The sequence below is a fragment of the Camelina sativa genome, chromosome 13, assembly GCF_030686135.1.
Source record: "Camelina sativa cultivar CO46 ecotype springtype chromosome 13, ASM3068613v1".
Classification (NCBI taxonomy): Eukaryota; Viridiplantae; Streptophyta; class Magnoliopsida; order Brassicales; family Brassicaceae; genus Camelina; species Camelina sativa.
Genome location: NC_141892.1, coordinates 5,706,351 through 5,733,767, shown reverse-complemented (window position 1 = coordinate 5,733,767; position 27,417 = coordinate 5,706,351). Strand labels below are relative to the sequence as shown.

Genomic DNA, 27,417 nt, shown 5'->3' with positions numbered 1-27,417 from the left:
TTGAATCAAGACAAATTCAGAATTTAAACGAAAAAAAATAAAGATTACAAAGAATCTCAGGATGTAAAAGAAATCAACTAAAATTGTACAGACTAAAAAGGGAGAGTATGAAAAGAGTTTTAAAGTGAAAAGAGAAAGAGAGAGAGACAGATAAGAGAAAGAAAGACTATTCCAGCAAAACTTCCCAAAACAAAGATGGGAACACATTAGAACATATGGTCAGTATGAGAAATTATAAGCAGACAAGGTTTATATACTGAAACCAGAGACTCCACTTACCAAATCACTCTTCTCGAGTCTCAAGAAACTCTGTACCATTCTCTGTTTCACACTCCCTCCTACTGATGATAAGCCGTTTCCCCCACCCCCTAACAACTACAAAGACTGATTATTACAAAACCCTTATCAGCCACTTTCCCTTACACAGTTCCCAGGTAACAAGTATTTGTAACTCTCAGCTTTTTCGATCAGATGAGCTGGGAGATGAACAGCTGAATAAGACCTCGGTATTGGACCTAGCTTCCCGATGATTTCCCTGAATGTATACTCTTCCGGAAGCATATCGAACAGATCAGTTCCTTTACAAATCACATCTTGGATTCTTTGGGGGTTTAGATAATGAGAGAATCTGACCCGGTCGTTGTGGCTGTACGCTTTCATCTTGAATATAAACTCGCTGATGTGCCTGAAACAGAAACTGCAATGCCAACCCGAATCTGCTAAAAGAGTGTTTCCTTGGCGGAAATGAGCATATCGAGTCTTCCCTGGCTTGTACTGATGAATCGAAGCTCTCCAGCTTTTGTTGTCAACGAAGTACTCGAACGAGTACAAGTAGTTTTTCAACTGAAGATGAAGAATGGGTGGGTACCCGTCGCACCATCTAAGCAGGTTGATGGTATGAGCGCTAGGGATCTCATCAACATCAGACATTATCAAAAGATCATCTTCTTCAATACCGGCGAGTCTAATGAGCTGATCCAATGCAATCCTCTGGTAAGCTTCTTCAACAAACGGGTTCTCGCCTTTCTTGAATCTTCCTCCAATGTTCCCATAAGTCAGCCTCGGCTCAACAAAACTGAACTTCCCTCGGTTCCCAGCAAAAACCAACGGTTTAGGCAAACCGGTGAAAGTAGAGTTTGATTCAAGAATCACAAACTGTGTAATGTAAGGATACAGCTCTTTCCACCGGATAGTGAGCATGTCAACTTCATTGCTGAACAAGACAGCGTCAAAGACCCTTCTCGGAGATTCACGGTGTTTCCAGCCATGTAGACTACAGAGCGTTTCCATGGTAGCGTTCTCATGGTAGTAATGAGGAAGCGTCTGAAACGGCTTGGGTGGAGATTCCCAAAGCGGTCTCAAGAAATATGTAAGCTTCTGACCGTGCAGATAGACTCCGATGAGGAAAATGGGCACAATGGTGAAGAAGAATATGTATGTCTTGAAATCGAGTCCACGTAGAACACATCTTACCCTTGAGAAAGCTTTGGCTGTTCTTGAACCATCCTGCTAAACCAAAAAAAAAAAAAACAACCCCCAGAACAAAACTCAGAAACATTCACAAACAAAATCAGAGAATCATAAATATAATATCCACAACAGATTCGAGATAAGAATAGCACAATCACACAACAGCTATAGAGATTTGTCTAGTGGTGGATACAAAGAATCAAACCCTAAGACAAATTTCATCGACAATCCCAAAACAATATGTTTAACTGGGGATAATAATCATGAAACAGAAACCTAAATTGTTCATAACAATTAAGGAGGAAAAAAAGAGTCACTTTATACATTCTTTTTTTTTTTTTTTTGAAAGAATGTAAAATTGTACATTCGAAAAAAATAAAATAAAAAGCAACAGAAATTTCAGACAAAACACAATCGACAAATCGGTCAAATCAATTCTTAAATTCAGACAATAACATGAGATTAAGAACACAAACAAGTACCAAACTATCAAAAATCGAAAAATCAAAAAAAAAAAAAAAAAAAAAAAAAGCACATTACAACCAATTCTCATCCAAATTTTAAAAGCCAACAAATTGATATCAGAATCTCGATTTTTTTTGTTCAATGCGAACAAAAAAAAAAAAGCCCAAAAACCGATTCATTACAAAATCGATAGCGGAAACCAAAATACGTATGAATACAGACTCACCTGTCCACAAACATCATCACAGATATCGTCCGTCTTCTTAGAACTATAGTATCCATCAGACATGATTGATTATACCCAGAAGGTATTAAAAAAAAAAACTCTTGTTTTTTTAATCTCTGGGAAAATTTTCGCGAAGAAGAGACTCGGACCTCGAAATCGAAGCCCGATAAAACAAAAAAAAAAATCAAAACTTTTTATCAGAAACTAAGGAGAAGAAAAAGAAAAAAAAAAAAAACAGAGAAGTCAGGGGGAGAGAATAAATATCCGAAAAAATCTCACTTAAATCTAAATCTCTCCTCTCTTCTTTAGGAAAACTGTAACGCCAATTATAGCCGTTTGATTCTTTTTTTTTATCTATATTCCCAAAACTGCTTGAATTAATTTTATTTTTATTTTACAGTTAATTAAGGAAAAGTAGAAAATATTTATTTAGCTTAATCCAAAAAAAAAAAGTTGGGATAAAAAATCACAACCCTGGGATGTTACTATAAGTGGGTCTGGGGATATTTTGATCCTACGGTCAGAATGTTTTCTTTCACCTGGCTGATCTGTCAATGTAGCTATTTCCCAACACATATTCTTTTGATTTTACTAAATTATTTTAGATTTAATTTCTATAAGCAGTAATAAAGAATCTTCAAATTTACACATTTGTTACTGCCATTTCTGGTAATTGCATGCCATACGAGTAAATAATTTTTCAATCCTATCATTTGTTTTTAACCTTTCAAAAAAAGCTTCTATACATTGTGATTTTTTTGTTTGTAGTCAGAGAAATTAAATAAATTTGTGCAGACACAAAATGTATATTGTCAATATATATCCAATACAAATCTATAATTTATTGAGGTGATAAGTTTGGACATTTTAAAAAGTTTCTATGTAAATTATCACGCGTTTTTTTTAATTAACTTTACAAAACTAATTAACATTTGACTTCCTATTAGATCATAACATTTTCATACTTGGGACTTGGGAGTTGGGATATAATATGTTTTTATTTTTTTCTTTCTGGTTATATAATTAAGAGTAGTATGATATTATCGAAACTAAAAATATTTGTTTGATTTTGGTCTTCGTATCCTATTCTAGCAAGTCAATATTACATGCTCCCGTTAAAATAGAATCTACAATCATCTTAATAATTAGATAAATAAAACCTCTTTCCTAAAATATTAGATTAGTAAGCAATTTAATTTCCAATCATGTTAGGAATATACTATTATTTTATATGATTTACTTGCAATGTCAACCTATTATAAATAGTAATTTGAACTGGGTCTTCGTCTTCCCTATTCTCTATTTAGTCAATATATTACGTGTTCCAAGTGACCGAGTAGTATTCCCTTGATGCGTCTGGGACATGACGAAGACGGAATAAACTTGACTCCTTTTCTTTTAATTAAAACTCAAATCTTTAAAACACTTTTTACACAAGTGAAAGCTATTCATATGATTTTGATAACTTGATCGTATAAATTAAGGTTTAACTATTATATAATAAGTTTCCTTTATATTAAAACTACATTGGTGTTGACATAAAAGAAAAAAAAATTGAAGTGAATAGGTAACCTAAACTTGACAAAATAAATATAGTTGTTCATAGAACTCTTGGTTGCTAAAAAATTTGAAAACTGTTTAATCACATAATGTTTTGTTTGTTTAATTTTACCAATATAACAATTTTGAAGAAAAAAAAAACATAACTAAACGTCATCACTCAATGGTTAAAAAGAAATCAATATGATCTCATCATTGAAGTTGCTATGATTGAATTTATATGTTTTTTTATCCGAAAAATATAGATTTGCATCAACATATTAATTTAACGTTATTTGGATAGACAGAATTGTCCCATAACTCAATTTCTACTATATAAAATAAGAGAACACGATAATATAATCAAATTTCGCTTGAGAAAACAATTAAGATGGATGTTAAACATTTGGCTAAATGCATGTTCCCTAATTCTTATTATACCTTTTTCAGAACTATAACATGTGCATTACCAATAGAAAGTAGAAACTATGATCAAGGTTACACACATGCTTATTCCACCAATTTTGTTTGAAGTAACTCTCAATCTTTTTTGGATAAAGAATAAGCATCTCAAGTTGGAACCTCCGAACCGGTCTTAACGACATGTCTTGTCCATGCTCATTGTTCAGTGTCCACCATACTAAACGACATGTTCCCGCGAACTTCTTTGACCTATTCGTCTGTGTTTTTTAGTTTCAGAGACACATTATATGCTTAGCTGAATTTCCAGGTAATTCGAAATATAAATAACTTCATTTTTAAATTGAAGCTTGAATGATAAGGAGCAGCACCATTGTTCCCTTTTTGCAACTACACGTATACTTGGTACTTGTACATACATGTACTTTTGTATCCCATCTCTTACAATTTCTTATCCTTTTCACCATCTAAAAATATAAAATTATTTATGCGAATTTCTCAACTATTTAGTCTTTTGTTCTTTTCTTTGGTAAACAGGAATACAGTATTACGTTTTGCAAATTGTGATACAAAAACAACACTGATACGAAGTACAAACCCCTATAATACAAATTATGGTCTAACTATTGGAAATATTTTTTTTATTGGAAATTATAGCTGATTGTACATTGAAATTTGATTATTTCCGAAATTTTGACTGTATTAAATAAAACATGTCATTTGACAAAAAAAAAAAAAAAAAAAAAAAAAAAAAAAAAAAAACAAAACAAAACATGTCATTGTTTGTTTCCTGTTTCTTTCAACCCAAAAATGTCAACACAAATTAATGAATTGCCTGATATAAATACCGAGGAACAAAAATGAAAAGGAAGAAGATTATAGGAAACTTCTCAGTAAATTATATACCGAAACTTATTAGTCTTAATTAGCAATAGATATTATTGCTATGGAGAAAATGAAGTATCCAAAACACTGTTAGGGTTAAAAACAAAAAGAACTGTGGATCCAACAACCCTGGACCGTGAAGTCGAATAGAGTGTTTGTTGACCCAACAACAAGGTAGATTAGATCTCCAACGCTCTTCATAGTTAATTATACGCATCTACATCTACATCTACATCTACATACACGCGTACACAAGAAGTAAAACCTGGTTCATTTAGTTAACGATCACACCCACCAAATTTGTATTAACCTGTTTTGTCCCATTTAAGGTTTCTCAATTCGTTTGTCTATTGTGCTTGCTTATTATATAACTCTCATTATTGGTTGAGAAATCATCCAACCTTTTTTTATCTTTTCTAACATGTTTTGTATACTCTAGATGTCAGAAATATGTATATTATTATATGTGTTCATATCTCCAATCTCTCATGGGGTAGGGTATTCTAGTATTCAGCTAACTGGTTTTGATTGTATATTTTGGTTATACGCCTATTTTCACCTAATCTGAAATTTGAATACACGTAGTTCGTTTGGATTATTTAACTTTTATTTGATATATGAGATTAAGAAAGCATACCAAGTGGTTACCAGCAATTGTAGAACTCATATTTGATGATTTGATGATGTCCCAGCAATTCCCATTTTCACGAGAAAAAAACAGCACTCATATTTTGTCATTAAAACATATATGTTATAAAGACCCAATAATATTTTTAGATAAGGCCCATTTGTTATTCAAAAAAGAAAGATAAGGCCCATTTAGCACTTTCTGTTTCTGGTCGACGAGGTTATTCTAGTTGTAGAAACAACTTAGCTGTTACAGAACAACATACATCGCGACCTGACGTGTTATGGTTATCTCCGATGACACGGATTTGAAGATATTTTTTCTATAATCAGCTATAAATTGGGCAGAGTCGTACCTAAACCGTTTCACATTTGAAATTCAAACGATGGATCCCAATACGAAACCTGCGGAGTCTGGCAAGGTTCAGGATAAGCGTGTGTTCGAGCATCGCTCGTTCGCTAGAATCGGGTTTCTGGGAAACCCTAGCGATGTTTACGTCGGCCGTACGATTTCATTCACCATTGGTAATTTCTGGGCGTGGGCTAAGCTCGAGCCATCTGATCATCTCTTGATCAAACCTCATCCATTTCATGATCTTGTCCAGTTTCACTCCCTCGACAACCTCGTATGTTCGTTCTCTCTGTTTCCTTCAACTGATTATTTTGTTTCTAGCTCGACATTGATTTGTTTCTCTTAACTAAAATTGTTATTAAACTTACCTCTTATGGTTTTAGTAATTCTAACATTAGTTTGTGTCTTCTCTTCAAGGTTTATCGATTGGAAAATGACGGATACTACGGAGGTGTAAGGTTAATAATGGCGATTTGTAAAGTATTCCGCAACTATTGCAAAGATAATGGAATACAACTTCATGATAGAAACTTCACTCTATCTTATGATACCAACATCCCAAGACAGGTTTTTTTATTGATTACAAACTTTATTTGTTTCTGTTTGTGGTTAAATATTTGAATTCAGTTGATTTTTACATGTGTAACTGAAGCCATTGGTGTTTTTGATGTTTTAATTTTATCAGACAGGGCTTTCGGGTTCCAGTGCCATTGTATCTGCTGCTCTTAGCTGCCTTCTCGACTTCTACAATGTCAGGCAATTAATCAGAATCGAAGTCCGACCTAATATTATCCTTAACGCGGAGAAAGAACTTGGTATTATTGCAGGTCTTCAAGACCGTGTTGCGCAAGTCTATGGTGGTGGTCTTGTTCACATGGTTAGGATGATCTATTTGCAACTATAAATAAACGCCTTTGACATGGATATAAATATCGCTAGTGGTTTATCCTTTTTGTTCCTTACAGGATTTTAGTAAAGAGCATATGGATAAACTTGGATATGGGATATATACTATAATGGATATCAATCTTCTTCCTCCTTTATATCTCATCTATGCTGAGAATCCTAGTGACTCCGGGAAGGTTAGAGAGCAGCTAGCTATTCACTAATCTACTTGTGACTTTATTACTTACATTGTGAGCATTGCTTATGTTTAAATGCAGGTACATAGCACGGTTCGTCGAAGGTGGTTAGATGGTGATGAGTTTATAATATCATCGATGGCAGAAGTTGCAAAATTAGCAGAAGAAGGTCGAACTGCATTACTTAAAAAAGATTATTCCAAACTCAAGGAACTCATGAACCGTAACTTCGATCTTCGAAGGTTATCTATCAGATTATACACAATTCAAAACTGAACAAAGCAAAACGCGTAACAAAATTAATAATCAGCATTAATCTTTGTTTCTTCTTTAGGAGTATGTTTGGAGATGAATGTTTGGGAGCTATGAACATAGAAATGGTGGAAGTGGCACGTAAGATTGGCGCAGCTGCAAAGTTCACTGGAAGCGGAGGAGCTGTGGTTGCTTTCTGCCCTGACGGGCCATCTCAAGTTAAACTTCTTGAAGAAGAATGTCGGAAATCTGGATTTATAGTTGTGCCTGTACAGCTTGTGCCTACGCGTCTCAGTAGCTCTGATCTTAAAACTTTGTCAGATTCAAAGCCCTGAGTTCTTTGTTACAGAACACTGAAGCTCTAATTAGGCTAAGAACAAGAACTAAGTTCTTGAGATCAATGTTCGTTGAGCTTATTCCATGTACTTTCATTTGACTTATTTGTTTTTTTTTCTTTATTACAATCTTTTCTACTAGTAAATCAATACAAATAAAAGTAGGATGTGTTTCTCTACAGGTTGATGACACATCAGCCTCAATTTTGAAGCTAGTGTTAACACATCAATTAAAACAGTAAACCAATTAAAATATAAGAATTAATACAATTCATCATGCACTATCCATAGAAATTGAATTATGTTCCACATGAATACTATGTCTCTCATGATATTTTTGTTCAAAAGATATAAAACATACATGTCCAATGATTAAGGCATATGGCACATATAGCCCTTCCTATTGGGCTTCTATAATGGCCCAAATAAATTGCATAAATTCACACGAGGTCGTTTAACAGTTAACACTTAACAGCCTAACGTACAACCAAATTACATGAACATCTTCATCGCTTTCCTCAGATTTACCGATTTATGAGTGAAATATTTCTAAAGCAATAATTTTTTTTAAAAAATTATATATTCAATAATTTAATAGATCTAAAAATAGTTATAAAAAATATCTCGCAGCATAGGGTGGATCTAACCTAGTTAATATTAAAAATTCTTCGTGAACCACAACATACATTATCAGAATTTTTGAGTAGTAGTTTTATGGACTCAAGTGAAAAACTTCTAAAGGACACACAGACGACGTGCCGTCTCAGAGTTTTATGAGAAAACATCGCGTCGTTTTTATTTATAACTCAAACATCATCATTTCTCCGTTGGTACCACTGCGAAATAATCGCCGGAGGTGTGTGTTTTTCATCTTTTAGCTCGCCTCCAGGTCTCGTCAATGGCGAAATCTCTACACTTGACAAGACTAATGTCATCTTCAACAAGAATGGCTATGACTTCTTCTCCCATCTTCTTCTCAGTCAAACCGAGAAGAAACATCCATAAACCCTACCTCACATCTCTCTTCCTCTCCACAACATCTACACCATACCCACTTCAATACGACATGATCATCAACCGTCCCACACAGTCTTCTCTCTCCCAAAACCGTCGTCGACCCGTTAAAGCTCTCGAATCCGGCTCCCCCCCTGACTCAGCGGAGCCAGAGTTCGATTCGTGGGTCGACAATAAACTGGCTTTAGAGCGTGAACAGGGTCGACCCGGTTCAGCGGATCCGGAGATGGACAAGGCGAAGAGGAAGTACTATAGTAAGAGGAGGAAGAGACTGTACGGGTCTGATTCAGAAGACGAGAGCAGCCGGAGATCAGATGAAGGGTTCGTGGAATTGAAACCTGAAGTTGTGGAATTTGATAGGTTACATCAGAGGGAAGAGGAGTTGTATTTTTATGATACTTTTGCGTATCCATGGGAGAAAGATAAGCATTATAAGATGGTGTATCAGTTAGAGAAGAAGTATTTTCCTGATCAGTGTTTAGATAAGGCCTTTTTGCAACCTGGAGAGACTACTTTGAAGAAGGGTGATGATGATTCTGGGAAAGGTAGAGGGAAGAAGAAAGTAGTAGCACTTGGTGGGAAGAGAAATGAGGTTAAACGAATTGGTATGGAGAAGAAATGTGATGAGGATGATGATGATGGTGATGACAAGTTGGTGTTTTTTGATGAAGCCAATGAGGAGAAGAAGAAGCCAGAGGAGGAGATTGTTGTTACTGAGAAGAAAGTGGAACAGTTCTTTAAGGGTTTGACGAAACCCTCCAATGAGAAAGGTGTGGCTAATGGTGATGGTGGTGGTAATGAAGAACCTTTCCTTGTTACGAGAAACGGTGAACTTCCTCCTAGATGGGATGGTCCTAATGGTACTGTGCTTTTGGTGAACAAACCTAAAGGTGAGACGCAATTTGTGTAACCTCTCTCTCTTTCTTTCTTTTGATGTTTGCAATGTTATGTGATTTGGTTATGGTATTGTTCTTAGGATGGACTTCCTTCACTGTCTGTGGTAAGCTACGACGATTAGTTAAAGTGAAAAAGGTTCGTGCTTATATCCTTGTCTAGTCCAAGATTTGAATTTGTCATGCATTTTTAGCAGCTAGCTGGTTAGTATTTCTCAGGTGGGTCATGCTGGAACACTTGATCCCATGGCTACTGGTCTATTAATTGTCTGCATTGGTAAAGCCACTAAGGTTGTTGACAGGTTTGTAATTTCTCAGTCCAAAGTTTATATGCTTATGATGATTTTACAGAAAGAAATTATAAAAGCCCTCTGTATCTGCAGATATCAAGGTATGATCAAAGGTTATAGCGGAGTTTTTCGTCTTGGTGAAGCCACTTCAACTTTAGACGCCGACTCTCCAGTACTCTAACGACCCCTTTCCTTTGCTTTCATGGTTTATTTCTACATTAGATCTATACCATGACTCGTTAGAGTTTTCTCAACTGTACTATTGCTTCAGGTGATTCAACGAGAACCTTGGGAGCATATTAAAGATGATGACATTAAGAAAGCTTTAACATCATTTCTTGGAGAAATATGGCAAGTTCCACCAATGTTCTCTGCGATAAAAGTGAGCACTGATCAATCGTGAACCGTTCCTTATCTTGTGGGCTGCATTCTTTCTACCTTCTTTAACTGTATTTCATGTTTAGGTTGGAGGTGAGAAGATGTACGAAAAGGCAAGAAGAGGAGAAACGGTAGAGCTGTCTCCAAGACGAATCTCAATATTCCAGTTTGAAATCGAACGCAGTTTAGATGACAGGTTTTATCCATTTTCTGTACAGTGGATTAACTGTTTGAAAACAAATGTTCATTCTTGAGTCTCTCTAAACATCTATCGTTTCTCTATTGCAGACAAAATCTTATTTTTCGGGTTATTTGCTCTAAGGGTACCTACATTAGATCACTCTGTGCAGATCTTGCTAAAGCTCTTGGAAGGTGAATACAATTTTCATCTTTGATTACTAAGTGATTCAAGAAGACTGGAATTGCTACTAAAATAATATTCCTTTTTTTGCTACAGTTGTGCTCACCTCACTGCTCTTCGGCGAGATTCAATCGGTAAGTTTGTTCACAAGTCTCAATTTGGTTTTTTCTTTTAAAATCATCCAAACTTGATTCACTCTTTACCATTTCCCTCTCTGCTTTCAGGCGAATATTCTGCGAACGATGCTTGGGAATTCAATGAATTAGAAGCAGCAATCAGCAAAAACTACTTCTAGAAGAAAATACTTTTCCTCTTTGCTAAACGGCTTCCAGAGATGTTAATAGAAGATCCATCAATGGTGAATTTTTTGCTATAAAGAACTCGTAAGGTTACACAGGCTCACATAGATCATTGATTGTTCCTTAAAACGTATTATTGCCGTAAGAGACATATATTTATTTGGTTCATTAAGCTCTTCTACTAAATCTCACTGTCTATAACAAGCTCGGATTATTGGAACTGGAGGGTCAGTGAGCAAACCGCTGAGAGTACGGTCAGCCACGTGCTTGTTTGCAGCTTCAGTATAGTGAACTCCATCCCAGCTCACAGCCATTGCTGGATTAGGACATGAGCCACCGTAGATTTCAGTATTGTTCACTTTCCCTTTGTTCCCGCACCAAATGTGATCATACTTCTCATGATAGCCACAACATACCTTCAATGGGTTTGCAAATCCTGCAAAAACAAGAAATAGGTACGTTAAAACTTTCTACAAGGGACTTTACAGACAACAAATCGAATTGTGATGACCGTGTTGTTGTAACCTAGTTTCTTGGGGTTGCTCATCATTTCGTATTTCGCAGCGTAGACGTCAACATAAGTGATGGCTGCCTGAGTGAGTTCTTTTCTGAGATTGATGACTGTTTCCTTGAGCTTTCTGTTGAACTCCATTGCCATTTCGTTTTGAGCCTTCACGCAGCCAGATTTGTCCAAGTAGCCCGGTGCAGGAGTGCCCATGTAAAACATGTTTACGGGTAAACAACCTAAAGGACCCGTGTTGTGTACCCAAAATGTTCTTCCTCCTTGCTGATATATGTTCTGCGAACAATCATATAGCATAGCAAAACCCGTTATTCAGAATCGAATGAAAGGTGAAGAGAACATTGCATATCTCTTTATGAACTGCATTCAGATCTCACCCGAACTGCGGAAGCTAAATGGCTGACAATGTCGGGTATTGTCGCCTTAAGTTGATCGACGCTCATTGTTCTAAACCCAACAGAGAGATCATTCTGTCCAATATCAAAAGTATATAAAGCCTTTGCAAACTCTTCCTGTCTTGGAAGCTTCTCTCTATCATATCTACTCTTAACTGTTTTTTTGGAATGCAGAACAACCAACAGACATGTAAATAACAGACAAGCTAAAGATTTAACAGAAAGAAGAAAGAAAAAGTAACTAACTTTGTGTGAATAGTTGTGCCGATCTCGCTTTGAACTGATCGAACTGAGCAATTTGCATATCGAGAGAGAATGGACTAATGCCATATTGAAAGATAGTTTCGTTCTGTCTTCTTATGGTTGAACCACCAGTTGCAAAGTTTGCACCATGTCTGAAGTTTGATCCCAACGAGTTTAGATATGCGCTCAAATAAGGCAACTCCAGACGCTCAGCTGCCAACAACAATTCAAGAATCAAAAATTTCTGAGAAGATCATTGAATCAAAGTTGAGTTTTTCAAGATCTGTTTTTTTTTCAGCAAGCTCCTTTACCTATGAAATCAATGGTGAGACGGCCATCAGAGTCTCGTCCGGCAGGTCTGTGGAAGAAACCTTGACCATAAGGATCCCTGATAGGCTCAAAAGCAGCGGAGATTCCTCCAGTGTCGGAATTAGAATCTCCAAAGTTGTAAATCGCCGGAAAACTACACTTTGGCTGAACTGTTGTTACAGCTGCTGTTGTTGTTGCTGTTAAGAGGCACAGAAGAAGCCACGAAGAAGAAGAAGAAACCATAAGTTTTGCCCTTTCGAGATCACTCTTCATTGCGAGTAACGAAACACGAGAGTGATAGAGAGAGAGAGAGAGAGAGAGAGAGAGAGAGAGAGAGAGTGATGGTATTGGTACTTCACAGTTCATACTCTGCCTTAATATAAGACTTTTAATTTTTAGATTTTTCTGAAAATGGGTGTGAGAAAAATGTGTTTTTCCTTCTTCTGAAAAATTACAGAATTAAAAAAAAAAAAAAGAGAAAAAGATATTATTGTGTGTCTTGAGATTTGGACCGGACCACAGTTCAACAGTCCTGAGCTGTGTTGTAGTTGGAACCCAGAAAAGGCGCTAACGGTTATCATTGTCGGTACCTTTCATTCACCTAAAAAGCATAAATATTTCTACGACTAGAGATAATTCTGATAATTTAACCAAATATTACAAAATAAATTGGTCCATGTTTCCAAACTTACAAAAAAAAAAAAGAAAGAAAAAAACAGAAATTATTGTTTTGCTGTGAACAATTTTATAATTTTTTTCCAATTGTTCTCTGATGTGTTAAAAAAATCAAATAACATGAGATCATGGAATCATTCGAATGGAACAGACGAGAAAAAAAAGTTAGTTTTATCAGTTGCCAAATGTAGCAGAATGGACCGCGCGTGCTTCCTTAATTGGGCTGATATTATGACCACTAGGCCCATTTACTGTTAATAAGCCCAGAAATAATAAACGACGTGCAGTTTATTTCATTTACAGTAAAACGGCAAGTCGCAGTCGTTTCATTACAACAGTACTTGCTGTCCTCCCTCCTTCAGTGAATGAAAAGACACAAATCGCTAAGAAAACTTCACATCAATGGCGGCGACAGAGGAAGCGACGACGACGAAGGAAGGCGCTGACCTATTGGGGAAGCCAAAATATAAGAAACTCGAGAACGGGAGATTTAAATGCGTTCAGACGGGTCACGAGCTACTCGAGAAAGATAAGAAGATCTATTCACAGAGTAAACGTTGCCGTTTAGGGCTTATAGATTATGCCTTGTCTCACAGCAAGCCTCCTCTTAACTTGTTTGAGCAAGATCCTAACGCTAGGTATAATCTATATTGTTTATCTCTCTCCCAAATGATGTTTCGATTTCAGTTCTGATTGATTATGTATTGAATTAGGGTTATAGATACTGGAGAAGTTTTGGCTTCTCTTTTGAATTTTTATTGTTCGGCAGCTGTTGGAGACTATGGTTTCGTGTCCTCAAATTTTTAGGGCTTAGGGTTTTATGAGCTTGTGGTTTTAAGTTGAAATTTTTAAAAACTTTCAATTAAAACGTGAATGTATGCTTACAAGATTCTTTGAGTTCATTCGTTGAGAAAATTCTGTTTTCATATATATATAGCTGAATTTGTTTTTTTTGGCATGTTTTGTTTGTCAGCTCAAAATTGAAATGTAAGCTAACTGGCGATACAGTAAACAAGACTGAGGAACATATTTGGAAGCATATCAATGGAAGGCGCTTCCTTAACAAATTAGGTCTGTAATTTGAAGCTTGATTAGAGTTCCATTAGGTTGCAAAACTTATTCGTGCAAGATGTTCATTTTTTTTGTTAAGTTAAATGGTTTGATTGTTACTATATGACAGAGGAGAAGGAACGAGAGATAGAGTCTGGATCTATTCCAGGGGAAGGTGGAGAAACGCCAGCGAAAGAAAATGGCGTAAAGGAAGAAGAGAAGAAAAAGAAGAAGAAGAAGAAGAAGACTAAGAAGGAGAAGAAGAAAAACAAGAAGTTACTTGAAAAGGAAAATAATGGAGAAGAAGATGTTGACGATGAAGTCGAACATGAAAATGGTGAAGATGTTGAGGAGGAGCTTGAGTTTTGGATGCCTCCAGATGGTGAGAGGTGGGACTTTGATGATGGAGGAGACCGATGGGGCTCAGATTCAGACTCGGAAGAGGATAAGAATGGGGAAGAAGATCCAATAGGTTTGTTACTACAGCTTTTGGTATCATGGATTCATGCTTTGAATCTCAAGTTGGAGTCTTACTTTGTTAATTACTTGCAAAATAGGTGAATTTGATGAAGATGGAGAGCTTAGTGTGGAAGAGTGCGTATTGCTAGGTGAAGTTGATGAAGATAGCAAGATTGTTTTTGATGAAACTCCTGCAAGGTACCATGAATCTTCATATCTGTATTGGTTTTATGACGTTTATGTGCATGTTGAAGGTAGACAAAAGAGTATCTTACTTTTGTTTAAAACAAAGAAGAAGTGTTGTCGGATTTTAATTTCAGTTTGATAATATACTGGTAGATAAAAATGAACTTAGAACTGTGTTGGAGCAAAGTTAGGTGTGTGTTCTTCTTACTATTAGATTAGGGGAGAGTTAGTTATTGGTTTAATGAGGAGTCTAATGAAAGACTTTAGTGTTCTTAGCAGCAACAAGAGGAAACCTGAAGAACTTAGTTCCAATGACCTTCCTTCGAAGAAGAAGAACAAGAAGAAAAAGAAGAAGAATGTCGTGGAAACAACATCGTCATAATCTCTCTCTCTTTTTGTTCATCCTGTTTTGCATTTCAATCTGTACTTGCTCTACTTCAATTTATGGGCTCAGTTTTGATATTGTTAATGGTGTGATAGGAAACGGGTTAATGATTCTTTTCTATATAATCGTAGTTTACTTGTCAATTCGTTTACATTCACGAAGCAACCTTATATATTTCCGCGAAAACGGATTTAAATTTATAATTTGAAAATGAAAATCGCAAATAAGAAGCTTTTGCAGGTTTCCTACAACAAATGCATCATCACTATGTATGATTGTCGTGTAATTTACACTTCTCCTTTTAATACCGGTAAATAACCCTAAACACTGAGAATTTTCCTCAGCTATGCCTCTGATTTTGTAAAACTCACGACACTGAAATGGCGGGCACGCTCCACAGTTTCTTTCTAGCGATCAAAACTCTCTCATCTTTGGTAGATAGAGAATCACCATTTGGAGTCGTCTCTGTGAACCACTTATCCCATTTTAACAATGTCAGATACTTCTTGATATAGCTGATATTGTCTGATGTGTCACGAATTATGACAAATCCTTCTGGGCGTAGTATTCGATCCATCTCGATGAGCAGATCTTCAATGCTGCATCCACGTATTCGGGTTTCTGTAACTGTGTTCCATGCATGGATAAGATCATACGTTCTTGGGTATGTGTCAAAGGCTTCACACCTGCAAAGAAACTTCATTTAGCATGATAGGATTATGCACAATGTTTCAAGATCAAGTCATTTACATACCAATCATGAGTGGCTCCGATGAGGCCACGGTCATAGATGATCTTCATTCTTGGGGAGGATTGAACGGGCATGACATTCATTACCCATACATCCTTATCGTTTAGAGCAGCTGCGAAACCGCCAAGGTTTGAGCTCATGTCCATCACGTTTCTTATGGAATTCTTTTGCACCATTGGTTTCAACAGTTTCCAGTATTCTATCACTCTAAGACGCCATGTTTCCTGCACTCGCACCCCACTTTAGTCAGCAATCAAAAAGTGTTTGGACATAGAGATGCATGGCAACCGAAGTTCTCAGGATCTGGATTACAGAAATAGAGCATTCGATGTAGGGAGAGAAGAATTACCGTATCTTCACGGAATTGCTCGGGAGTGACACCGACTTCTTCAAGACGTGGTGGAGGAGCTGTAAGCCTCCGTGGCCAGGGAACGAGTCCACTCCATCTTTCTTTATGCATCCCTGGGTGTATTAACAAACATGAAATGGATAACAACCTTAATGATTATTAATACTATATAAGTTAGTGATAAGAGGCATATATATACTTACTCACTGAGTAAGGTGATATACAAGCCTTCATTGAGACGTTCCAAGTTGCATCTGGGTCATCACCAGAAGGACAAAGGGGAGGCTGAACACCTGCTTCCCTTTTCAAGTAACAGCTGTTGGATATCGGTTTTCCCCATATAACAGATTGGTCTCGTTTAGCAACGACCCTCCAACACATTCTCTTGAAGAGATCATGCATCGCATTCCCAATCTTTCTGTTTTCTGTGTCGTGTGCATAAGCTTCAGGCGACGAGTATACAAAGTAGCCACCAGGTCTGAGCAACCTATCAAGCTCCAGCAACAAGATCCCATCTCTTTGAAGCCAGTCTATCCGACATCTAGAACAGTGAGCAAGTTCAAAGGATCTGCTTGGGTATGGAAGCCGCATAGTCCCAAGAACACCAAGTGTTGATGGAATTCCTCGTTCTAAAGCAAATTGGATCTGGTTCTGGTGAACATCATTAGGAGCAAGGGACATAGCAATGATGTCATGTGACAGCAGATAAGCTCCGAAGCTAGCTACCCCACAACCAACATCAAGAACATTCCGAATGCTTCCCCCATTGTTGAGTTTGTCGCCAGGGAATTTCAGCATCTAAAGCAATAATCAGTTTTTTTTTTTTTTTTGTCATCTGAAAGAAGAACTTGAAAAGAAAAAAAAAAAGATAAAAACAGAGCCAAAAAACATCCTGAGAATTGCAGAATGATGCTCCCTGGTATAGGAGCAACAGAATATCCCACATATGATTTGGTAAAAGTAGACAATCCTATACATCATCTAGTCAAATGGTTTCAACTGCATACTGATATAACCTTCTACCATAAACGTTCACTGGTAACATTGGTAACTAAAAATTTAAGCGAAAAAGGCGCAGTGGCTTAAAAGGATAGGCCCTACGCTTGAGATTCAACAAAGCAAACAAGTACATAAACGATGATAACTGTACCTGAGCAAGGGAAACTATGTATTTGTCAGCTCCATAGTGGAAGTGTGTTCCTCCCCCAGGAAAATTGATCTTATCACCATTTACAACCATCCAATTCTGATCAGACTTCTCTTGCGCAAGGTGTGTGTGCGGGATATTCGCCTTCCACACCTCGTCTCTACTGACAGGCCACCTTAACGGGATCTGAAAACTCCAAGAAAACCATTTATCATCAACCACCAAAACAAGAGCCATAACATATACAAGAATGCTCAAATTCTGTAGTACAAGAGAAAGAGACACAAGTCGGACAGACCTTATATCCAGTAGGAGGCGGAACAAGGCAATTGAAACGCCGTTCTGGTGGAGGGCAATGATGCTCATAGTGCTCCATCAACGTTAAATTGAGTTTCAATTTCAACTGGTAATGAAGATTACGATCCAAACACGGTATAAGATCCGAGTGTCTCGAATCACATATCTACGGATAGGATCAAAACGAGCACAACTACTAAATCAATAAAGATCACTCCTCCACTACGTAAATGAACACAAATTAAAAACACTACGAATCTAAAAAAATCTCCACTCAATATTGTATCAAAAGAACACGATGAATGCTGGAATCACGAACCGGAACGCTTTTAGGAACTTCGAAACGGCTCACTGCAAGCACAGCAGCTCGATTCGTCATCGTCACGGATCCGGTGCGAGCGCGGTTATCAGATACATCATCGAACTCGTCGGACTTTCTGGATCCGGGAGCGAAGGAAGAGCCGTAGTAGAGGCAAGTCAAGCCGAGCAGAGCGATGAACCCGACGAGAACGTAGGTGAAGAGCTTCGGAGTCGCACGGACTCGCTCGGTTCTGAAGTGCTTCATTACTCAAGTGTCTACGGATCCGGATCTAGATCTGACCCGAGACTGAAGACCCGGAAAAATCTAGCTGCCGGTGGACTGAAGAAGAGTGGATGGATAGTGTGAGAGCGACAGTAGATTCCCGCGAGGTCGAAGACGACGAAAAGGACCAGTGTCGGATTTTATTTGCTAGGGGATAATATTTTGGGTTGTTACGATCCTCTGTGACAAAGACTACGAATGTTTCTATGCTCTTTCACTATAAGACACGGTTAAAAACTTAATGGGCTCCTTGTATTGAGCCTCCATGTGCTTTAAAGGCAGGCTTTATATCTTTTGTCGTATATTGCTGGGCTTTGTATACATACTAGTTCTTTCTCTCTACTGTATCTTGGACTTTGTAATTTGTCGTCACATACATATATTTTCACAAAACGGCCGAAAACATTGACTTGCAGAAGATGTTCACCAAATTGATTGCACTATTTTTAATGATAAAGTAAAAAAAGTATACTCCGTATTAATTACTAGGTTAGTGAATCTTCTTTAGATAAAAAAAAGTAGGATTAAACACATTTGTTATTCAACCATGTAGTGGTTTGCTTTAGTTAGTGTCATGGCACCAAGCCACCACTAATCACCCCCCCCCCCCCCCCGACGCATATGCCGATCTTTACACTTATATAATGCATAAAATTTTAAAAACATTTGTTATTCCCATTAGATTCGAAAGGCTTTTATGAACTATAGAGTAACTTGTTGGATTTTATGCTCTAATCATCTAGTTTGAAAATGCAGTCCCACGTACTTCTTGTTTGCTCCTTGAAGGAACGACGGTCCAAGGAAAACAAAAAAGAGAGTTGCATAAATCACGGGTACCAAGTTCTATACTTTAATGTAAGTCCATCTAAGTTTCACGTGTTGTGTCTGCTCACCGAAGGATGCAAAAAAAAAAAAAAAAAAAAACTGCTATACTGAAATTAAGATAACTTTTGCTTAATCAAATTATAAGCATGATTAACAAAGAGGGCTAATGGAGGTTAATTAAAAAGTCAAAATTTCTATATTTTATTGGACAAGGAATATTCAACAGTACCTATCGAGTAATGAAAAAAAGGAAAAGCATTTAGTATGACAATTTTTAACTGCAGGACGAAGGAAACATATTGAAGATAGGATTTCGCACGTGGATGGGAAACTTCTGATAACCATCCATTTTTTCACCTAAGATATTTATTGCATATATTATCATAGATTTGTTATTCAACAAAAAGAAATATTATCATAGATTTATTATGCATATATACAAGATTGATATTTAGTCGTGCAAAATACGATTTAAAGAAAAGTAAATGATCTATTCCGAAAAAAAAAACCTAAAAATATTATAATTTCGTTTAATGTATTGACTAATTGAAATTTAAGAAAATGTCAATATAAGAATTTCAAAGAAACTGTCAATTGATACCGTATTATGACTTTAGAATATCGAAAATATTTGTATATAGCCAATTGTTGAAAGAAAGAATAATTAGTGGGGTAAAATTAGAAAAAGTTTCCACCATTACACACTTTTTTTTTTTTTTTGTTTAATTGAAAGTGATTAATAAGTCTCCTAATGATTTGATGATAGAAACAAACCAAATACCCAATACAACAACAACAGAAGAAAAGTGAAATTGCTTTCGAACAAAAAAAGGGGAAACAACTTTAAAGGCCAACTCTCTGTTGTAGGATTCATTCGATCCGCCATTGCAGAAGCCTCTTCCTTCCTTTCACTCTCTCAATCCACTTCTGTGATTATTCGTCATTCCCTTTGCCTCTTCTTCTTCTTCTTCTTCGTTTAAAGTAAGTTCATTTGCCTCTCAATCGAATTGGGTCATTCATTATCCGAAACTTTTTTTTTTTTTTTTCTGGTGAATGTCGGGAGATTCAATTTTTTTTTTCCGATTTTTGGGTTAGTCTTTCATTTTTAAATGAATCAGAGACTGTTTAGGTTCAATTCCGAATTTCAAAAGCTCATAGATTTGTCGGAGAACTAGTCCTTTTTTTTTTTACTAATTCTGGGTATTGAGTGTTGCAGTAGGTTAATTTTAATTGGACTTTTTTATATCTTAATCTAGAAGTCACTAAATCGCGTTCTTTTTTTTTTAGGAGAATTACGTGACGTGATTGAATCTGCTTTCTTTTTTGTATAAAAGACAACTACCAACCTAGAGCAATTTCGTAAGCGGTATATAATTCAACATCTGTCAAAGATAAAGCTTTCACCCTTTTGACGGATTAGGTGAATTGTGTTAATTGCATTCTTCTACCTAGTTAATGTCATGATTTTAACCAAAGTTTCTGCATTTTTTTCTTTTCTGGGTTTCTTGAGTTATGTATCTTAAATGTCAAATCTTTTTTTTGTTTTGCAGGTGTACTTGGAATTGACCTTGTGAGGTGTTTTTGATTTGATTCAGAAAGGTTTAGTTTTTATATAAAGTTTGATGGGGACAGGGAATTCTAAAGAAAACTGGAGACAGTCATCGTTTAGGTCAGCTTCAGCATCCGCAGCATCACCTTCTTCATCTTCATGGGCTTCTCAACAAAGCTATCCTCAATATGGTGCTGATAGCTATAACTATCCTCCTCCACCTTCATATGCTCCTCAACCTCCTGAGTATACGCAACCTCCTCCACCTTTGTATAGCTCTCAGCCTTACTCTGCACCTCCTTCTCAAAGTTATGTTAGTGATAATAAGAAGAGGTTGGAGCGGAAGTATTCCAGGATTTCTGATAATTACTCTTCTTTGGAGCAGGTGAGCCCGAGTCTCTAGTTGGTTTTGGGCGGAAACTAGTGTGATTTTTGTTGATGTCAGAACTTGATAGTTGTAGATTCTTATGGGTTTGAGAGAAAAGATTCACATTATGTTCTGTTTCATCTAGGTCACAGAGGCTCTTGCACGTGCGGGTCTAGAATCTTCGAATCTCATCGTTGGTATAGATTTCACTAAGAGCAACGAATGGACAGGTTGGTGAGATTCAAGATCCTGTCTTTGGTGTAATGCATCGAATGGTTTCACACTCTAAAAGCACTTTCTTCTTGTTTTTGATAACAGGGGCGAGGTCCTTTAACAGGAAAAGCTTACACTTCATAGGCAGTAGCCCCAATCCTTACGAACAAGCCATTACTATCATAGGGAGAACCTTAGCCGCCTTTGACGAGGACAACTTGATTCCATGTTATGGTTTTGGAGATGCATCAACACATGATCAAGACGTGTTCAGTTTCAATTCAGAGGATAGATTCTGTAATGGATTTGAGGAAGTCCTTGCTCGGTATAAAGAGATTGTGCCTCAACTTAAACTCGCAGGTTTATTGCTTTCCCTTAGTTGGCCACATTCTCATGAATAAGCTAGCTAGCTAAGGTAGTAAATGTGAAATTTTGAATACTTTTCAGGGCCAACCTCGTTTGCTCCGATCATCGATATGGCCATGACCATTGTTGAGCAGAGTGGTGGGCAATATCACGTCCTAGTGATAATAGCAGATGGGCAGGTACTAATCATTCCAGTATGAACCTTTGTTTTTGTGTCAAGAGAAGAAACCTCAATTGACCGTTTCAGGTGACAAGAAGTGTTGACACGGAAAATGGACAGTTAAGTCCGCAAGAACAGAAGACAGTAGATGCAATCGTGCAAGCAAGGTTGGAATATTGTCCAATCTTTTGATGCTGTTTTCTCCATTGAAATTATATCTCTATGTGGCTGGTTTTTATGATATTGTTTTTTTCGTTTTGACAGTAAGCTTCCTCTATCAATCGTCTTAGTCGGGGTTGGGGATGGACCTTGGGATATGATGAGAGAATTTGACGATAATATCCCGGCCCGAGCCTTTGATAACTTCCAAGTAAGTTTACTTAGAATGTGACATACGAAGTTTGGTGTTTTGATTTGAGTATCTGACGTTCTGTTTATAGTTCGTGAACTTCACAGAGATCATGTCAAAGAACAAAGCTCAGTCCTTGAAGGAAACAGAGTTTGCCCTTTCTGCTCTCATGGAGATTCCTCAACAATACAAGGCGACACTAGAGCTTAGCCTTTTAGGGTAAATGCCCTAAACATAATCTTTATCAATTTGGCTTCAATTTTCACCCCAAAAATCTCAACTTTTTCTTCTTTTCTGCAGAAGAAGAAATGGGAGTATCCAGGAAAGATATCCTCTTCCGCCTCCAATGCATGGTGGATCAGCGTCCTACAATAGTCCAAAGGCTTATCGTCCTCCAAGTTTCAAACCGAGTGTTCCTCCTCATCCAACTGAAAGCTATCAAGTAAGGTCTAATCCCGCCCCACCCGCTACAAGTTCTGGTTCCGATAACCAGGTACTTTAAAATCTGAATGGTGCAGTCTGAAAATGTTACTTGAAAAAAAAGTGTGAACTTCATGTTATGTTATTGAATATTTTTGAACAGCTATGTCCGATTTGTCTGAGCAACCCGAAAGACATGGCCTTTGGTTGTGGCCATCAGGTAAATCCAACAAACACAATCTCCCATCTTCTTAATACTTGAAACGATCAAAACATCAAAACTAATATTTCGCTTATGTTTTTCTTACAAGACTTGCTGCGAGTGTGGACTAGATCTTCAAATGTGTCCGATTTGCCGTGCACCGATCCAGACAAGAATAAAGCTCTACTAACAAGTAGACCAGATCGACGAACCCTTCTCTTCTTGTTCATCTTTATTACAACTTCTTTTTGGGAATTTAGCTTGATCTAATCACTGAAATTTCTCCGAGAAAGATCGTAATCTTTGTGTAAAAAAAAAAAAATTGCTTGTTCGTTGATTCACTTCCCTAACTTGATCTGGTCTCAAAATCTTTGAGACTTTGACTTCTTTCTTATTTGGTTGGAGTAAAAATGTTGTTGTTCATGTGTCCATGTCTTTTTTTTTTTTTTGTTCTTTCTTTTGATTCTTTAATTGGTTATTTGAAAATTCAGGAAATTATAAGAGTTGTGTCGTGTGTGTGTGTACACTAACACCTATTTTTTTCTTGCATATAATGAGCCTCCGTGTTAGCTATATAGTATATACAAATCACGTGATGTGCTTATATAATCAAACCAACCTACCCCCGTACGCTTGTCTTAACTTCAGTAACATGTGGCGCTAGCTTAGTATGGAAATTCCATTCAAATCCAACTTACGCTAAATTCAATATAACTGAAATTTCAGACTTGTTACAAATTTAGTGGCGTTACATTATATGTAGATCTCTAATCTTTAGGATGACGGTACCAAATTCGTCTAGTGCAAATGTATTTCGATGACATATTCTCTCTCTCACTCGCACATTATTTACTTTCTAACAGTATAAAACCATTTATTGCAGGGGATAAATTGAATTAGAGTATAATAAATCTTTGCAAAATTAAATTTAAGGCATCGCATTAAATTCACGTACACGCACCTAGCTACTTCAAATAAATTGACCCACCAGCTATACACATTGAAACATCAACAACAATAATGACAACTCATATAATTCATTGATGATATACATTTCTCAAAGATATCTCTTGGGAAAAAAAAATTACTCAAAATATTCTTATCCATTATACCAATGGCTTCCTCTCTCAAAATCACCAATATCCCTTACCAGAGGCTTTCTTTAGACGATGATGTCTTCGGCCAAACAACAAGAAGATCATCATTATATTCTAACAGGTTTTGATTCTATCGATCTACACAATCCACCTTCACTATTAAACTGTTTTGATATCATCGAAGCCTATGAAGAATCTTTTTTTCATCAGTCTTTGTTATATATATGTACAGGTTCAGGAGAGTGGTGTCATTGGGAGGAAGAAGGAGGATTAGGGTTAGAGTAAAGATCCGGAGACTTAGGGGATTTGTGAGGAAGAAAGCGAGTAGGGTTAAACTTGGAATCTCAAAATTACTGAAGAGGTTGAAGGAGAGTCAATCACACTTTGGTGATCTCTTTGCTGGTAATTACCTTTTCATGCAAGTTAATCCTTCTTCTCTTAACACTAAGTATGTCTTTGACAAATCTTTTCAAGGCCAAAACGGTAACTTGCCCTCTAAATTATCTTCCCCTAGAGTGAGTTCTTATGTAAAGACGGATCTATATAAACATCAAGTTTAGTTTGACAAAAAAAAAAAAAAAAGGTTATGATTCTGTATTTTTTAGTTACACGTGGTTATGTGTCTGGTTTGTAACTGAATCACGAAGAAAATAAAATAATATTTTCTATGATATTTTCTTGATCATACTTGTAAGTTGTAATTAACACAACACTTGTTTTAACTTACAGTCTTGGTCATATTTTCAATTGACAGGACTGAGTTGTATAAGCTATCATCATATCGTGTTAGATTACCTAGTATGCGTGTGCGTAACACACTAACCCCACATATTTGAAATGGGAAATAATTGACAATCGAAATATAATATTAACCATTTAAGTAAATGTTGAGTAAAAACGATTAACGTGCCAACAATAATAGAGATATATCATATCGAAAGGCAAATAGTCATTTCATCTTAAAATCCCAACACGAAACTGATCGATCCACACAACTCTATGACTAGAGATCGATGGACATTGAATTTGTTACTAAAAGTTAAATAAATTTCCATCCAAGATGGATTACTTATTAAAGCAGCTAATCTCTATTTAAGGATTAAGGATTTAACTTATTTTAATTGGCTCGTCCTCCAAAAGCATGCCTCTCTTAAACTCCACGTAAGGATGCGATATTGGCATTTCATCAGCCTTTATTTTCCACCTACCATTATAAATAAATTTCTTAGGTAATGTATATAAATGAGTAAGTAAAGTAAAGGTGTCAAACTGGTCAAACCAATTCGTATCGATCATTAACATCCATCAACTCTAACTTCACGATAAAACACATATCTTTTCAAGCAGGTTTTCAAGTACGTAAAATAGTTAACTAACTGAAAAATTAAATTAAAACGTTTTAAATAAAAATCTAACTAACAAAAGTTTAATAGATGATTATATATGTCGGGTAAGGCAGTGTCCATCAACTAATTTAGTCAACAAAAGAGAGTGATTAAAACGGAGACAAACCTATAAGAGAGGACAAGATGATGAAGGAAGAAAGCAGTTTGGAGTTTGCCAATTTCACCACCAGGACATATTCTTACTCCTCCTCCAAACGCCATCGTTTTCTTGTTCATCTTCGCCTTATCCTATTTATTTTTAATTTATATAAAAAATTTAATTAATTTCACTTTTCGTTTTTTTTTTTCTTTTCTTTGCTAACCATTTGAATGTATCAAGATTTTACTTACGGTCCATCTCATGGGATTAAATTCAAAAGGATTTTCATGAAGAGATGGATCAAGATGTACTGCTGTGAAGATAGGAACACCTTGCATCCCTTTGGAATCACGTATTCTGCAAAATCAAACATATTAGAGTTAGTTTGAGTTAAATATTTAAAATATTAAAAAAAAAAAAGATGATTAAAACTAATACATTAACCTTTGAAATTGATACTGTGAGTAGATTTTCTATGTACCATCTTGACGATATTTCCACATCGTAGCGCCTCAAACATCAGCTATAAATTCGACCCATTGAATTTCATATGTTAATGTAAAAGAATAAATCGAAAACTAAAGATCTAGCTAGTGTAATACTAATTGTCATCAAATGATTTTATTTTTTTTCACCAAAATAGTTTATGAAAAATAGCAAAAAAAAAAATATGATATGGGACCGTTTTATGAACCATACACATTGAGTGAATTCCATCTTCTGATAATCTTTCCAATTCAAAAGTTCTCCTTCTCCTTTCTTGGCTCTAATGGATTCATGTTCTTCCTGTACACATTCACTTACATAATTATTTATTTTTATACGCACTACGTGCACATACATATAAAAAAAAAGGAGGAGATCGAGTGGGGATACCTTGAGTTCGTTAAGTAGATTTGGGGATTTTGCAAGAAAATAAACGACTAAGGAAAGAAGAGTAGCGCTTGTTTCAAACCCTCCAAACAAAATGTCCAACACAATGCTGACTTTCTCTTCATAATCTAGATCTTCATTTGAAATGAAAAACCAACATTTTATTCTTCTTTTTTTTTTTAAGAATTTAACAATCTTTGTGATTAAAATATATTTTTCTGTTGATAAATAGAAAATATATTGCAGGATCTAGGAAACGTTTATATAGCAACTGGAATTAAATAATAATAACCTTTTTTGACATGTATCGCTAATAATAATCACTACTTAAAAATAAAATATGTGTTATATTTGGTTAAAAACCACATAAATCATAAAATGTTAATTTTAGACATTATAATAAACCTTATTTTCAGATGTTACCATGGTTACCTAGTAATTAACAGTGCTAAAACAAAATCTAAAGTATACTTTGTCACTTTCTATCAATTAAAAAAACAGTAAATGTATCGTCTGTACAATAAGTCCATCAGACAAAATAATTGAGAATGGAGAAAGACAAAAAAAAAAGTGAATAAGAGGAATGTAAGAAACTAAATGATGATCAATTGACACACGTGCATGCAACTTGGGACCCTCATGCAATAAGTTTGTTGGTATATCAGTTTCTTTACTTTCGAATTGGCCAAAAGAAAAAAAATTCACATACTTACATGCGTAAGTTGGTTTGGTTGATCATCTTTTTGACTAATTAGGCTCAAATGATGGGATGAACTTTGACAATTGCAATCAGTTGAAGTTGAGCTGAATAATCTGTTTTACAGATTGAATTTTGTTCGATAATGCATTTTATATAGTATTACTTAAGGTATATTCTAACTTGAGGCAACACTATCTTTAAACTTAGATTATCTTAGTTAAATAAAAAGTATATACATCTTTTAACAGGTTAAACAAAGTACATGGAAGTAAGTTTACCTTGTTTTTGTTTTTCTTTTAAGATGTTTCACTTGTTGCTAGTTTGCTACGTTGGTAAAGGTCCCTCAACAAAGCCCATGAGAACACCTTTTAAGGCCCAATATGTATACGTGGGTTTAAAGTTTTAATTAACTATTACACATATTTTTAAATATTGATATCGCTTTCTCGAGGCTTATTTAAAACCTCGTCGTTGGATGAGACTTGGCCATGCGTGTACGCCTTTGTGAAGGACATGCTCAGTCGTCTCTTTCGACTATAAAACGTTCGTTCTTTTTTTGCTAAATTGCAAA

At 36.1% G+C, this 27,417-nt stretch overlaps 9 protein-coding genes across 19 annotated transcripts; 5 read left to right on the top strand and 4 right to left on the bottom strand.

Annotated features, from left to right (window-relative positions):
- On the bottom strand, positions 1–2,519 carry LOC104735466 (uncharacterized). Of its 2 annotated transcripts, none has more exons than XM_010455270.3 (2): positions 2,162–2,519; positions 1–1,506 (listed from the first exon to the last, which is right to left on the bottom strand). In XM_010455270.3, exons 1-2 carry the CDS (start codon positions 2,222–2,224, stop codon positions 406–408), a joined length of 1,164 nt encoding a protein of 387 aa, XP_010453572.1. In that variant the 5' UTR covers positions 2,225–2,519; the 3' UTR covers positions 1–405. The 2 variants fall into 2 exon arrangements, with proteins under 2 accessions (XP_010453572.1, XP_010453571.1); XM_010455269.3 differs by having other exon boundaries at positions 1–1,509; positions 2,162–2,487.
- Positions 2,520–5,884: 3,365 nt separating this feature from the next.
- On the top strand, positions 5,885–7,845 carry LOC104735465 (putative glucuronokinase 2). Its single transcript, XM_010455268.3, has 6 exons — positions 5,885–6,258; positions 6,402–6,551; positions 6,670–6,861; positions 6,950–7,066; positions 7,148–7,308; positions 7,401–7,845. Exons 1-6 carry the CDS (start codon positions 6,019–6,021, stop codon positions 7,651–7,653), a joined length of 1,113 nt encoding a protein of 370 aa, XP_010453570.1. The 5' UTR covers positions 5,885–6,018; the 3' UTR covers positions 7,654–7,845.
- Positions 7,846–8,297: 452 nt separating this feature from the next.
- Positions 8,298–11,074, top strand: LOC104735463 (uncharacterized). The gene is made up of 9 exons (XM_010455266.3): positions 8,298–9,557; positions 9,644–9,699; positions 9,780–9,862; positions 9,944–10,022; positions 10,122–10,232; positions 10,315–10,424; positions 10,517–10,600; positions 10,686–10,723; positions 10,814–11,074. The coding sequence occupies exons 1-9, from the start codon at positions 8,552–8,554 to the stop codon at positions 10,882–10,884; spliced, it is 1,638 nt and encodes a 545-aa protein (XP_010453568.2). The 5' UTR covers positions 8,298–8,551; the 3' UTR covers positions 10,885–11,074.
- Positions 10,946–13,161, bottom strand: LOC104735464 (GDSL esterase/lipase At5g14450). Its single transcript, XM_010455267.3, has 5 exons — positions 12,361–13,161; positions 12,053–12,262; positions 11,789–11,961; positions 11,414–11,687; positions 10,946–11,324 (listed from the first exon to the last, which is right to left on the bottom strand). Exons 1-5 carry the CDS (start codon positions 12,722–12,724, stop codon positions 11,077–11,079), a joined length of 1,269 nt encoding a protein of 422 aa, XP_010453569.2. The 5' UTR covers positions 12,725–13,161; the 3' UTR covers positions 10,946–11,076.
- A 194-nt stretch (positions 13,162–13,355) lies between these two features.
- On the top strand, positions 13,356–15,256 carry LOC104735462 (uncharacterized). 3 transcript variants are annotated; one of them, XM_010455265.2, is made up of 5 exons: positions 13,356–13,671; positions 14,007–14,104; positions 14,214–14,555; positions 14,641–14,740; positions 15,008–15,256. In XM_010455265.2, the coding sequence occupies exons 1-5, from the start codon at positions 13,436–13,438 to the stop codon at positions 15,108–15,110; spliced, it is 879 nt and encodes a 292-aa protein (XP_010453567.2). In that variant the 5' UTR covers positions 13,356–13,435; the 3' UTR covers positions 15,111–15,256. The 3 variants fall into 3 exon arrangements, with proteins under 3 accessions (XP_010453567.2, XP_010453566.2, XP_010453565.2); XM_010455264.2 differs by having other exon boundaries at positions 13,358–13,671; positions 15,005–15,256; XM_010455263.2 differs by having other exon boundaries at positions 13,358–13,671; positions 14,996–15,256.
- A 31-nt stretch (positions 15,257–15,287) lies between these two features.
- LOC104735460 (putative methyltransferase PMT9) lies at positions 15,288–18,461 on the bottom strand. Of its 4 annotated transcripts, none has more exons than XM_010455261.2 (7): positions 17,977–18,461; positions 17,659–17,823; positions 17,364–17,546; positions 16,417–17,011; positions 16,214–16,326; positions 15,868–16,088; positions 15,288–15,799 (listed from the first exon to the last, which is right to left on the bottom strand). In XM_010455261.2, the coding sequence occupies exons 1-7, from the start codon at positions 18,220–18,222 to the stop codon at positions 15,481–15,483; spliced, it is 1,842 nt and encodes a 613-aa protein (XP_010453563.2). In that variant the 5' UTR covers positions 18,223–18,461; the 3' UTR covers positions 15,288–15,480. The 4 variants fall into 4 exon arrangements, with proteins under 4 accessions (XP_010453563.2, XP_010453564.2, XP_087336559.1 ...); XM_010455262.3 differs by having other exon boundaries at positions 17,659–17,763; positions 17,977–18,427; XM_087480433.1 differs by having other exon boundaries at positions 16,417–17,060; positions 17,977–18,369.
- Positions 18,462–19,533: 1,072 nt separating this feature from the next.
- Positions 19,534–23,114, top strand: LOC104735459 (E3 ubiquitin-protein ligase RGLG2). Of its 5 annotated transcripts, none has more exons than XM_010455258.3 (12): positions 19,534–20,046; positions 20,353–20,485; positions 20,616–20,999; positions 21,127–21,211; positions 21,300–21,554; positions 21,642–21,739; positions 21,808–21,887; positions 21,985–22,090; positions 22,161–22,288; positions 22,370–22,562; positions 22,653–22,709; positions 22,801–23,114. In XM_010455258.3, exons 3-12 carry the CDS (start codon positions 20,688–20,690, stop codon positions 22,879–22,881), a joined length of 1,395 nt encoding a protein of 464 aa, XP_010453560.2. In that variant the 5' UTR covers positions 19,534–20,046; positions 20,353–20,485; positions 20,616–20,687; the 3' UTR covers positions 22,882–23,114. The 5 variants fall into 5 exon arrangements, with proteins under 5 accessions (XP_010453560.2, XP_010453561.2, XP_010453562.2 ...); XM_010455260.3 differs by having other exon boundaries at positions 19,732–20,046; positions 20,353–20,431; XM_010455259.3 differs by lacking the exon at positions 20,353–20,485 and having other exon boundaries at positions 19,665–20,046.
- Positions 23,115–23,697: 583 nt separating this feature from the next.
- On the top strand, positions 23,698–24,461 carry LOC104735458 (uncharacterized). Its single transcript, XM_010455257.3, has 2 exons — positions 23,698–23,909; positions 24,021–24,461. Exons 1-2 carry the CDS (start codon positions 23,806–23,808, stop codon positions 24,346–24,348), a joined length of 432 nt encoding a protein of 143 aa, XP_010453559.1. The 5' UTR covers positions 23,698–23,805; the 3' UTR covers positions 24,349–24,461.
- Positions 24,462–24,745: 284 nt separating this feature from the next.
- LOC104737990 (cytochrome P450 724B1) lies at positions 24,746–26,572 on the bottom strand. Its single transcript, XM_087480536.1, is given in 8 exon segments — positions 24,746–24,992; positions 25,301–25,422; positions 25,525–25,601; positions 25,604–25,630; positions 25,718–25,796; positions 25,973–26,059; positions 26,150–26,341; positions 26,552–26,572. Coding segments are annotated over 8 exon segments (702 nt in total). The 3' UTR covers positions 24,746–24,895.
- Positions 26,573–27,417: the final 845 nt, after the last annotated feature.

What these genes read in the sequence shown, in the direction of transcription:
- LOC104735466 (XM_010455269.3), bottom strand. Translation starts at nt 2,224, where the DNA reads ATGTCTGATGGATACTATAGTTCTAAGAAGACGGACGATATCTGTGAT. An exon ending in GTGATGATGTTTGTGGACAG is followed by an intron (nt 1,510 to 2,161) that starts GTGAGTCTGTAT and finishes TTTTTGGTTTAG; the next exon opens with CAGGATGGTTCAAGAACAGC.
- LOC104735465 (XM_010455268.3), top strand. Translation starts at nt 6,019, where the DNA reads ATGGATCCCAATACGAAACCTGCGGAGTCTGGCAAGGTTCAGGATAAG. An exon ending in GTGGTGGTCTTGTTCACATG is followed by an intron (nt 6,862 to 6,949) that starts GTTAGGATGATC and finishes TGTTCCTTACAG; the next exon opens with GATTTTAGTAAAGAGCATAT. An exon ending in CGTAACTTCGATCTTCGAAG is followed by an intron (nt 7,309 to 7,400) that starts GTTATCTATCAG and finishes TTTCTTCTTTAG; the next exon opens with GAGTATGTTTGGAGATGAAT.
- LOC104735463 (XM_010455266.3), top strand. Translation starts at nt 8,552, where the DNA reads ATGGCGAAATCTCTACACTTGACAAGACTAATGTCATCTTCAACAAGA. An exon ending in CAATGTTCTCTGCGATAAAA is followed by an intron (nt 10,233 to 10,314) that starts GTGAGCACTGAT and finishes TTTCATGTTTAG; the next exon opens with GTTGGAGGTGAGAAGATGTA. An exon ending in GAACGCAGTTTAGATGACAG is followed by an intron (nt 10,425 to 10,516) that starts GTTTTATCCATT and finishes TCTCTATTGCAG; the next exon opens with ACAAAATCTTATTTTTCGGG.
- LOC104735464 (XM_010455267.3), bottom strand. Translation starts at nt 12,724, where the DNA reads ATGAACTGTGAAGTACCAATACCATCACTCTCTCTCTCTCTCTCTCTC. An exon ending in ATTTAGCTTCCGCAGTTCGG is followed by an intron (nt 11,688 to 11,788) that starts GTGAGATCTGAA and finishes GATTGTTCGCAG; the next exon opens with AACATATATCAGCAAGGAGG. An exon ending in GAGCAACCCCAAGAAACTAG is followed by an intron (nt 11,325 to 11,413) that starts GTTACAACAACA and finishes TTGTTTTTGCAG; the next exon opens with GATTTGCAAACCCATTGAAG.
- LOC104735462 (XM_010455263.2), top strand. Translation starts at nt 13,436, where the DNA reads ATGGCGGCGACAGAGGAAGCGACGACGACGAAGGAAGGCGCTGACCTA. An exon ending in GCGCTTCCTTAACAAATTAG is followed by an intron (nt 14,105 to 14,213) that starts GTCTGTAATTTG and finishes ACTATATGACAG; the next exon opens with AGGAGAAGGAACGAGAGATA. An exon ending in TGGGGAAGAAGATCCAATAG is followed by an intron (nt 14,556 to 14,640) that starts GTTTGTTACTAC and finishes CTTGCAAAATAG; the next exon opens with GTGAATTTGATGAAGATGGA.
- LOC104735460 (XM_010455261.2), bottom strand. Translation starts at nt 18,222, where the DNA reads ATGAAGCACTTCAGAACCGAGCGAGTCCGTGCGACTCCGAAGCTCTTC. An exon ending in AGCAATTCCGTGAAGATACG is followed by an intron (nt 16,089 to 16,213) that starts GTAATTCTTCTC and finishes GTGCGAGTGCAG; the next exon opens with GAAACATGGCGTCTTAGAGT. An exon ending in ATCGGAGCCACTCATGATTG is followed by an intron (nt 15,800 to 15,867) that starts GTATGTAAATGA and finishes GTTTCTTTGCAG; the next exon opens with GTGTGAAGCCTTTGACACAT.
- LOC104735459 (XM_010455258.3), top strand. Translation starts at nt 20,688, where the DNA reads ATGGGGACAGGGAATTCTAAAGAAAACTGGAGACAGTCATCGTTTAGG. An exon ending in GAGCCTTTGATAACTTCCAA is followed by an intron (nt 22,091 to 22,160) that starts GTAAGTTTACTT and finishes TTCTGTTTATAG; the next exon opens with TTCGTGAACTTCACAGAGAT. An exon ending in GTTCTGGTTCCGATAACCAG is followed by an intron (nt 22,563 to 22,652) that starts GTACTTTAAAAT and finishes ATTTTTGAACAG; the next exon opens with CTATGTCCGATTTGTCTGAG.
- LOC104735458 (XM_010455257.3), top strand. Translation starts at nt 23,806, where the DNA reads ATGGCTTCCTCTCTCAAAATCACCAATATCCCTTACCAGAGGCTTTCT. An exon ending in TCATCATTATATTCTAACAG is followed by an intron (nt 23,910 to 24,020) that starts GTTTTGATTCTA and finishes ATATATGTACAG; the next exon opens with GTTCAGGAGAGTGGTGTCAT.